An 11,209-nucleotide genomic window follows, 5' to 3' on the forward strand; every position below is an offset into this window, starting at 1 on the left:
TGTTATTGTAACATGGCAAACCCTGCATCTTATTCCAATTTCAAGTGACCACCGTCGTCCACTGAAAGGTTGGAAGTAGGAGAGGTGTATTTTAACACGTTTACCCTTCCGCACGTTTCTCGATAATTCAGAACCAGCCTTGCATTCAGAAAAAATTAACAATGTGTCTGCAACTTTTCTTTTTTTTTCCCTGTCGTCATTAGCAATAGTTGGCTGGTTTTGATATTCGGTCTATTAAGGACTGTAAACCTTGGGATAAAAATTAACATAAGCAGAATAGATAAAAAGTTGTTTTAATACATCAATCCCGTTGCAATGAAAAGTGAGCATAAGAATCACAAAATGAAAGGGTTGAATTGCATATGGAAAAAAATAATAATAATTAAAACTGAAATGCATTCATGATCAGGTGCCAGCTTACAGCGGCAACTGCTTGAGTGCTTGAGTCGGTTGACTCTGATTGCCATATTTTGTACGCATGTTCCGGTGTAAAAAACTAATCAGCGGAGGCATCTTTCTTTAATCACAATTGGGTACATCGTATATAGATTCATTTTAGATCTTGTTCAGGTGGCCTTAAATTTCATTTAGCTTTAACTCCCTATTCCTTGGGTTTCTTCTATTCTTTTCTTTTCTCGAAGGTTTTAACCTTAATGTTAAAGGAGACTCTTCGTTTCCCGTTTCATCAGCTTCCTGTACACAAAGACAATTCTGGTTTTGAAAGTATTCCGCTACCGTACAAGCCAGCTGCTTTGCCACACTTTTCCTCTCGCATAAGAAGGCGTGCGTAAGATAAAAATCTCCCTCGCGTCCATCTCTGTGATGATAATTAAACATCAATACTTTCCTCCTTTTACCGTCAACCCCGCAGTAGATTATTTTGTTAAAGTTGTAAACAGTTCTGGTTGAACGTTCTTCTTCATCGGCCTTGTAAACTTCAAAAAAATTGTCTTTTACTCGTAGAATTTGTTTCGGAAGCAAATTATGTTTCAGGTTCAACTGACAATTATCGAAGATTTCCTCCACGGACCCGCATATTCCGTTACCAACAGGGCACAATATTTGAACGCTTCCAAGATAAATAATTGGAAAGCTAATTTCTCCTTTTGCATCGGTGGATCCTCGGGGAAAACGAATATTTCGCAATGCCGCGTAAGCCATACAAGTTTTGAACTTTCGATATCAGGTTAAGGTTGGGAGCTTCGATTGTGACGAAAAAAAATCTCCTGTTATGAAACTTTTGAAATATCCGATAAAAAGTTAATTTAGATGCAAAAGAGCACAGAATAAACATAACAAAAGAAAACACTTGTTTTATAGGCAATGACAAGCTTCATGTTCGTCATCAGTTGGTTGATTGAACGAAACTGTTTTTCCATTGGCTCATATACCCAGCGATAAACCCTCAACATAAATAGCAATTATTTTATTTGAATTTTTGTACCATTATACTGATAAAATGTAAATTTGCGTTATTTTGGATATCGAGAGAGACAGTTAGTTTAACCTCGCTAAACCAGCGGTCATGATATGTAGAAGGAAAGGCCAGATCGATTTTTGCTTTGATTGGAATGGCCGCTACAGGAAAGATAAAAATGGTTTTCTATTCTGAGTGGATTAAAATTAAAAGACGCTCATTAACGTAAAATTTGCTTAAATATTGTGTCGTTGCAAAACACAGAGCAAAACAAAAAAGACGATTTAATCCTATGTCAATTCCTTTCGTTTACAGCCATCCCCTGAATAATCCCTATTTGAACAGAATGTACGTAAACTTGTTTTAGTATCAAATTTTACAAGGTCATATCCTCTTTCCACGCTGTAAATATATTTACGAAATCTGCAAATGTATAAAAGGAACTTTCGAATTTTTTTTCATTTGCTTTATAGGGAAGACATCTGATATGGATATGAGAAACATGTCACTCTTCAATATTTGAACCGCTATTTGTTTTCCTTGTATCTAATTCTTGTGCACGTGTAATTTAAAGCATTTATTTATTTTTCATCTTTCAATTTGACAGCTCCTTCGTAATCCTTCCGAATTTGTAGAGAATTACAATTAAAAGATTAGGCAGAAGAACGGAAAAAAAAATTCGCGGAAAAATCTCTTACCGATGCCCGTAGGACAAATTATGAGATGAATCTCGGTACCTTAAACTTTCCAACGTTTCTTTTTTTTTGGATATATCAACAAAGTTGAAATGGTAAATTGGCCACCGTAACGATTACAAAAGCGGACGTTTCGAGCGTTAGCCCTTCGTGGGAGCAAATAGAGGAATTGTGGGTTGTGTGTGCTTTTAAAGGCAGAGAATAGAGCTAAGTCTTTTTTTTTTTGGGGGGGGGGGGGGTCTCTCACTTCATCACAAGGAACTTTCAGTTGCTGTGAAATGACCAAGTGAAAAGTTTGTAATTGAGAGGGCCATGGCTGTGAGTCTCAACAAACTTTAAAATTTAATATTCAAAGTGATATGATACCGCTGAACGAAACTTAAGAACCTAAGCAGACGAAAAATTCTTCAAAACTAGGAATCATACATTATTTGTTCGACTTCGCGACGCCGCAGAAATCAAAAGGCGCTGTTCAAACATTAGCTACTGCATGTATGAGTTATAGCTCTGTAACAAGTTGAGTTCGAGTTTCAGTTGGAATTGATGCCTTTTCAGTGTAGCAGACAGTGAAGCCATGCTGTGAACTTATGTCTGTTACGTCACATGTAAGAAGCCAGGTTGCTAAGCAACATTCAACTACGTGATGATTTAAAAGCCACGTGATATGTCATGCGTTTTGGATCGGAACAATAAAAACAACGAGAGCAACAACGTTGACACAATTGTCTATAAAATAGACAAATAAAGAAGGAGACTTCGCTTGTATTTAGCTTTTTTATCAAGAGAAGCTATCTACATGTATCTCGTAATTTCAATCTTTCCAATTGTTCCCAGCATTCAGATTGTTTTCGATCTCCGGCACATACATTCTCTTTATATTTAGTTACATTCATTTATATAAACAATTATAACTTCCATTTAGCGTGAAAACATGCACGGATACTTCTCTTGACATTAATTGCCTATGCGAACAGTTTTTCTGCGAGTTTCGAGGAACAGATAATGTTGGCCTACAAATATAGAAACATATATTCGCGTGAATGGGGACTATTTTGTTAATTGTCCTTCAAATGTTTTTCAACACAAGTGTTATAAAATTTATGAACAGCTTACTATTTTCAGCGTGAGATGCTCACTTATAAATGTTCTCAGTCAAGACTTCATGAAGAAACAAATATATTCCCTTCTTTTGTACCAACCGCGAGACGCTCTCTCATCTTAAATTAAACTTTAAACGAAGAAATATCGCAGTGGACATAAGGTTTGGAAGTTGGGGAATATCACTTGGTTGATATCCTCAGACATCCTCCAGTTTTAACTGGGGAATATTCGGTCATTTCTTCATTCGTGTGCAAGTCATTTGAAGAATCATAACATAAGATATCACTACTTGTATACGATTTTACTAAGAGGTCTATGAAATTCCATTTAACGTTAGAACAAAATTTTACTTCACTCGCTCAATTCTGTTTCAACTGATTCCTTAGGTTTCTTTCTGTTCTACCATATCTAACATATTTATGAGAGCAGGGTTGGCGTAGTGGTGAGAGCGCTCGCCTTCCACCAATGTGTCCCGGGTTCGATTCCCGGACCCGGCGTCATAAGTGGATTGAGTTTGTTGGTTCTCTACTGTGCTCCGAGAGGTTTTTCTCCGGGTACTTCGGTTTTCCCCTCTCCTCAAAAATCATCATCGTTTGAATTTATTTAATTTAGAGTTTATATAGATTTACACACGACCCCACAAGCTGTTTAGCTTTAAACATTATCGTGTCTAAATAAAGGTATTATTATTATTATTATTATTATTAACATAACATAACATAATCTTTATTTCTTAAGATAAAATCACATATCCTAAGTTACAACATAATCTCACAAGGGAAACTATTACATTTCATATTTAAAAATTATCCTATTACTAAAAACGTTCTTAAACCTTTCAGTGTGGATTCTGGGGACAGAGACTGACGTATTTCTAAGATTGTACCTCATGTTCTTTTCTTCTTATTATTATTATTACAATCATTATTATTAAATTTCCATTCATAATGGTTCAAACTTTAGATGGTTAGGATAAAATAGGGACCCTGTGTAATTTTCTTGTACACAGCAACGACTGGCTCTCTTAAATTTGGATTCAGTGAGCACATCTTTTTCCAGCGTGCGCAGTTTATGCGAATTTGTAACATATGGTAAACAGATATTTTTTTCACGATCACGTACAATTAAACTCTCAGTATTTCATCAATCATGCGAAAAAGATTATTAGCTGTACTTTTGCGACAGTTTTACATCTCCTAAAAGAACCTGAAGTTGAATAAAAGTTTATTCAGAATTTACCTCACTCCTTTGCTTTTTGGGGAACTTAAGGTTAACCCAAACAGTTTCCAAAGGAAATATAGCTCTCGCTTTCATCGCTAATTCAAATTAATTAGTTTGATCTTTTACTCCATAGCAATCATATTGACAAGTTCAAGTTCATGAAACAGATCACTTTCCTAGTTAGCTAAAGATGCTCTTTTCATCACTATCGTAGCAGAATCAGAAGTATTTTCATTCTGGCCTTGGTTGAAAGAGCCACTCTGGGGCTGAATTTGGCGAGAAACTTTAATTAGCCTTCTTAGCCCTGTGCGCATGTCTCTACTTCTACCAAAGTTCAGCAAAGGATTTAGAAATGCATTAAGCTGGAGGAAGAATGTATAAAATGGCCTGTAAGCGCTGTAATTCATTACGCCTGACATGTGCAAAATAAGTGGAGTTACAAGAGCTGGGAGAAAGGTCAATAACAACACCACGAAGATGATTGCTACAGTGTTTGCGATTTTTTTCTCCCTTTCTAATGAAGCCCGCAAGTGAGTTTCTGTAGACTGAATTTTCTTTGAGAATATACCGATGTAAGAAATAATGATAACAAGAAAGCAAATAAGATAAAATAAAATGGCAGCAAAAGATCCGGAGGGAATCAAATTTAACTCAACCAGAAGCACTATTACTATGCATATCACCCATGTTACAAAAATCTTGACAATTACACCGGATCTAGTTACGTTAAGGCGATACCAAAAGGGTTTTCTGACGGCCAGGTATCGATCTCTACTTATCAATGCTAAGTTTGCAAGCGTAGCGTATAAACAGAGAACTGATGCCGCATGCGCTACGCTAGTGGATACCCCAGAGCCAGCAGAAGGTGGGCACATGTATTTGTCGGCTATCACAGATACATCTCTAAAGATAGAATATGACGTATATATCAAATCAGTTACTGATAAACTACACAGCATCAAAAAAGAAGGATTTTGCAGAGATCTATTTCGCGTGACAGTGAACACCACAAGCGCGTTGCAAACAAACCCCACTGCAGCCAAGAGCATGCCCACTGGTCGGACACAGTAGTTGGTGAAATCTCGCAGTTGATGCTGAGTTTCCTGCGGAATATTCTGGACTAGACATGCTTGGTATGGAAGCTGGGTCAAGTTATTGGCCATCACTGCACACCTGAAAACATTAACGAAACTCCTTCAAAAAGGTTAGTGTACATTTTCATGGTAATCTTAACGATTGAAAACACAGCACAAACGCTGATGACATAGCGGCCCAGGTTTAAATTTGCTTGGAATCTGTTTAAATCCTCTCCATCATTTGATTTATTATTCCCTCTTTTGTTTTTTTTTGCAACTAATCCAACTAATAAACAACTGTGGTCCTCTTCAAGTTAGCCTGGAGAAAGTTTTGCTACCTAAATACCTTACTATACCTCTGTTATTTAATAGCAGTTATATGATGCCTCCCTGGCTTTGTGGGTGAAATCCAGCTGAGAGAAGATGGACTTGGTAGTCAGATCTGTAGCTTTAAAAAGAAATGCAGAATCTTATTGTCAGGTCAAAACCATCTGAACCCTAAGGAAAAATGAAATATTGAAAAGACTTTGATTGCAAAGCTTTGTGGAATGTATTCAAGGACTTACAACAAAGGCGCGCAGAATATAGCTCAATTGGTTAGTGCGCCGGATTGTGTTGTGCGGGAGGTTGAGGGTTCGAGCCCCGGCCGGACCAATACTCATGGTCTTAAAAATAACTGAGGAGAATTTGCTACCTTTCTATAACAAGAAATGGATAGATATTCTAGTCTCCTCGGATAAGGACGAATAAACCGTAGGCCCCGTCTCCTGCAGGGTTAGGGGTAGGAGACGTTAATTTCCCACGCACGAGACTACTGTGTGGTGGATGTCCTCCCCTGGGGTGGGATGGGTGGGTGTTGGCCCTGAAAAGCCCCTATGGGGAGTGGTTAATTAACCCATGTATGTATGTATGTATGTATGTATGTATGTATGTATGTATGTATGTATGTATGTATGTATGTAAAGACAATTATGTTGTTGCTGTTGTGTAACGTTTGCGACCTGGTTACATTTTCTGCCGAACATTCTTGTCCACAACTAGTAGTCACTGTATGGTGTTATATAATTCAGCGAAAGAGCGTTTTTCTAAAGCTGTTCCAAAGGATCTCGAGATAAGTCTAGGTTAAGATTTGTTCCGAAGGATCTTGATATTAGTTTAGTGTTTATTTTGGTGTTTGGTCCGACCATGAATATATGAGCTCACTAAGTAGAAATGTATACGTATTTGTGCACGATCCTCGCAGTAAAGAGCACTATTCAAGCAGTAGTGAAAATCAGACCTGAAAAAATTCAGGCCTGTACGGGTTTCGAACCACTGACCTCTACGATGCAAATACTAGTGCAGCACTCTACCACTTGAACTAACAAGCCAACTGGGAGCAGGTCATCAAATTAGTCCGACACGATAAACACGTAAGATGATAAATCAAACACAACGAATACTTCTTCACTCTCGTAGGTGTTATCCGCCCATCAATTCGAAGCTTAAACATCTCCTCGAGTAGCCCCCCGGGCATTTATACTTTTAAAGATTGGTTTGTTCAAATCCCACCCGGGGACAAAAAGAGTGATCAAATGTCATTTGTAAAAGGCAAAAACAGTGATCAAACGTCATTTGTAAAAGGAAAAATCTACGATCGTGCGTTCCTACAAATCGACCAAGCTTTAAAGCCTAGACGTTGTAGACCTTTAATTCTAGGCCATTTCCTCGCAAAAGTGAGTTCTTTACCCTAACCAACTCAATATTTAGAAGACTAACACTTGTATTCCGTTGAAAAGACATGACATTTCCGATTCAAATTTCCAACCCCAGCCATGCAAGGCACAGGCGGCCCAAGCTCTCTTTGAGAACCACACAAGGAACATAATTTGCATATTTATAAGGATTTGTATGGGATTTTCTACAAGATTTCCACAGAGATAGTTAAAAGTGAAAATATTAAATAAAAATGGCTCACCTTGTTCCATACGTGTGTTGTTTGCTCCTGGTGTCATTATTTTACCGATTTCACTTGATTTAAGCGGTTTTTTTTAATCCTGGTTTTCCACTACATAAAGAGAAGACAAGGCCGAACACTTCTTTCCGGACAGCCTGCCGAACGAAGTAGAAAATCCCAAGCTAAAATGTACCCACGGCCACAAATCCACCGCAGAATTCAAGGGCAAAGGTTGATCTTTCATTTCAATTCTCTAGCCACACAATTTCATCCCGGCGATCGGCGCCAGGCGGCTCTTCGTGTCCTCAGTGAAACGCTAAAACGATGGTAGACGTCCGAGTACATTTCAACCACGACACAACGACCGTTGGAATTGGCTTGGTAACCTCGTCATGTTGGCAAACCAAGACTCGCGGGGGTACTAGACCTCAACCTGTCAACAAAACTTCTTCTACAACCGCGCAGCATCTTGTTTACAAAATTCAAAGTATAAAAATCGTATAGAACGGTTTTGCGAAATGGCTCCGAAAAAACGTAACGTCAACGGCGAAAGCTCTACAGAAACCGAGGAGATACATTCATTTTTTATCAGCCATAAAACGAATGAACACTTGACGCAACGCCGCGATCATACACTTGACAAGCAATGCCGCTCGAACATATCACACCGATCTTCTTTCCCGCACGTTTCGCCTTTCCAATGAATGCTTTTACGGCCTCGCTTTTACCAACGCCAGCCTGGCCAGTAATCAATAAATTGTGACCTTCAAACGCAAAGTCCACTATTTGACTCTGGTCCACATTCAACTTTACCCTGAAGTATTAAATCAAAATACAACATCACCTCGTGATCGCTTGTAATGAAGAAACTACAACATGCGAATATATTGGAAAACTTGAAGTTTTTAAGAGCGGGAGACATCCATCCATCCATCCATACACACATACATACATACGTACATACATACATACATACATACATACATACATACATACATACATACATACATACATACATACATACATGAGAAAAAAAACAACGTAAACCCTGAATTCAAATACTTACATGATTGAAAAGAAATAACAAGTTGACCGGCTACATTTCTTCCTGGGTTTCCTCCGAGTTTTGCAAAAATTTCGCACGTGCAAACAAGATGCCGCGCGGTTTTGATTGGGTGCTTGAGACAATGGTACATTTTAGGTTCGACCTGAGGGGACCCCGGGTTGTTGAAGAAGTTTTTGTTGACAAGTTGAGGTCTAGTACCCCCGCGAGTCTTGGTTTGCCAACATGACGAGGTTACCAAGCCGATTCCAACGGTCGTTGTGTCGTGGTTGAAATGTACTCGGACGTCTACCATCGTTTTAGCGTTTCACTGAGGACACGAAGAGCCGCCTGGCGCCGATCGCCGGGATGAAATTGTGTGGCTAGAGAATTGAAATGAAAGATCAACCTTTGCCCTTGAATTCTGCTGTGGATTTGTGGCCGTGGGTACATTTTAGCGGCATATGGTATTCCGTGGACTGGACTGGACTGCACTGGACTGGACTGGACTGGACTAGTAAAACGCGGACTAGTAAAGTGCGGACTAGTAAAACGCGGACTAGTAGAACGCGGACTAGTAAAACGTGGACTAGTAAAACGCGGACTAGTAAAACGCGGACTAGTAAAACGCCGACTAGTAAAACGCGGACTAGTAAAACGCGGACTAGTAAAAAAGCGGACTAGTAAAGCGCGGACTAGTAAAGCGCGGACTAGTAAAACGCGGACTAGTAAAACCCGGACTAGTAAAACGCCGACTAGTAAAACGCGGACTAGTAAAACGACAACAAAAAAAAAAACAATTTCACACGAAGGCGATCATAAGTCTTAATGGCAAGCCAATTTAGTAAGTGACAATACCTGTTTGACTTTAAAGCTGCCAATGGGTTTGACATGCGCCAGATACAAACGAATTTATAAGTTTAGGCTAAGAAAGAATTTTATTCAGCACCAGTTCAAAATTCTAAAATACACTTTCGTCGTAAATTTCACGGCAGAAACGCAGGAATTCGATAAATAAAAGTCGCATTAAATCTCCTTGTGTCTAGGTAGAAAGAGTCTCATTGACTTCAGCTTTTCGGTGGAAGAAACACCGATTTACACACGCCATTACAGAAAACAAACAAGCAGACTGACAACTCCCGGCCAAAACACATATTTGCATTCACTTACAATTTGACTTTCCGTGAAATTTGAAAACGGAACAGAGGTAAATCTTCGAAGATTAATCGTCATTGGAAATAAAAAATACTTTCCCGTAAGATCTCTAACTGTTTTTCTCTTGACGAGAAAATCGTCGCATGATAATTTAACTCGTGTGTGTTTGTCATACCAGTACTGCTGTTTCTTCAAAAGCGTTTGTTTCTTTCCTCTTTAATTGACAGGTGTCACATCGTCACAGTTGCTTATCAAAAAAATGTTTCGGCGAAAACATCCTCTTTAACTTGAATAACGCTTGTTTTCTTTATAACTCACTCGCCATCAAATTGTGAAGTTCAAGGAGGATTTTCCCGTAATTAAACTCGTAATTGTAGCCCTAAATCATTCGGGTTCTTTTAGCAATCATTGTTTTTATGCGTTAGAAAAAGATAAAAGTGTTATTCACCAGCATAGGTCGGTCCGTAATGGGAACTTCTGAACTGTTCGTATATTTCTGAACTGTTCAAAAATTGGTGTAGCATCCTGGATTCTTTAAGGCTCGGGTCGCATTACGACCGAATTGTTTACTCTAGGGATTAAACTCTGTCAACACAAGCATTTTCTAATGCGACCCAATTTTTGCGGTTTCCTAAAAGTTTCAAAATTCTAAAAATCATCAAAGACGCCGGTGTGCCTGGGTGGGGCTGACCGATTTTGCCAAATTTTTTTGAAACGAAAGGACCCGCGTCCGTTGCGGACAAAGTTGTCATTTGTGCGTGCGTGTGAAAAAAGATAAAAACCAAAAAGAGCGGGAAACACATATTTGCATTCACTTACAATTTCACTTTCCGTGACATTTTAAAACGGAACAGAGGTAAATCTTCGAAGATTAATCGTCGTTGGAAATAAAAAATACTTTTCGTAAGATCTCTGTTTTTCTCTTTACGAGAAAATCGTCGCATGATCAGTTAACACGTGTGTGTTTGTCACACAAGTACTGCTGTTTCTTCAAAAGCGTATGCTTCAATTGACAGGTGTCACATCGTGACAGTTACTTTTCAAAAAAATGTTTGAAAATTTGTTCGGAAGCCTTTTAACTATCTTTACACTGACAAATAAAAATATTTCGGCGAAAGCTTTCTCTTTAATTTGAATAACGTTTGTTTTCTTTATAACTCACTCGCTATAAAATTGTTCAGTTCAAGGAGGATTTTCCCGTAAATAAACTCGTAATTGTAGCCCTAAAATCATTCGGGTTCTTCAAATTAAAGAGAAAACTTTCAACGAAAGATTTTTATTTGTAAAGGTAGTTAAAAGGCTTCCGAACAAATTTTCAAACATTTTTTGGAAAAGTAACTGTCACGATGTGACACCTGTCAATTGAAGCATACGCTTTTGAAGACACAGCAGTACTTGTGTGACAAACACACACGAGTTAATTGATCATGCGACGATTTTCTCGTAAAGAGAAAAACAGAGATCTTACGAAAAGTATTTATTATTTCCAACGACGATTAATCTTCGAAGATTTACCTCTGTTCCGTTTTAAAATGTCACGGAAAGTGAAATTGTAAGTGAATGCAA

At 38.4% G+C, this 11,209-nt stretch overlaps 2 protein-coding genes across 3 annotated transcripts in view; both read right to left on the minus strand.

Moving 5' to 3' along the window:
* Positions 1–276: 276 nt before the first annotated feature.
* Positions 277–1,282, minus strand: LOC148719058 (uncharacterized). The gene has a single exon (XM_088742125.1). It carries the CDS (start codon positions 1,159–1,161, stop codon positions 577–579), a length of 585 nt encoding a protein of 194 aa, XP_088598251.1. The 5' UTR covers positions 1,162–1,282; the 3' UTR covers positions 277–576.
* Positions 1,283–2,859: 1,577 nt separating this feature from the next.
* LOC111331501 (adrenocorticotropic hormone receptor-like) overlaps positions 2,860–11,209 on the minus strand; it is a 15,774-nt gene continuing 7,424 nt past the window's right edge. The window contains exons 3-4 of one of the 2 annotated variants that reach the window (XM_088741928.1): positions 5,867–5,958; positions 2,860–5,607 (exon numbers count right to left, since the gene is read on the minus strand). In XM_088741928.1, coding sequence (XP_088598054.1) covers positions 4,611–5,597 — 987 coding nt within the window. In that variant the 5' untranslated portion in view covers positions 5,598–5,607; positions 5,867–5,958 and the 3' untranslated portion in view covers positions 2,860–4,610. Of the gene's footprint in view, positions 5,608–5,864; positions 5,959–11,209 lie in introns of those variants that run through there. The other variant, XM_088741929.1, reaches the window with a different exon arrangement.

This window comes from Stylophora pistillata, chromosome 12, assembly GCF_964205215.1.
Source record: "Stylophora pistillata chromosome 12, jaStyPist1.2, whole genome shotgun sequence".
Taxonomy (NCBI): Eukaryota; Metazoa; Cnidaria; class Anthozoa; order Scleractinia; family Pocilloporidae; genus Stylophora; species Stylophora pistillata.

Bases quoted from the DNA above. Each gene is read 5' to 3' on its own strand.
- LOC148719058 (XM_088742125.1), bottom strand. From the start codon at position 1,161: ATGGCTTACGCGGCATTGCGAAATATTCGTTTTCCCCGAGGATCCACC.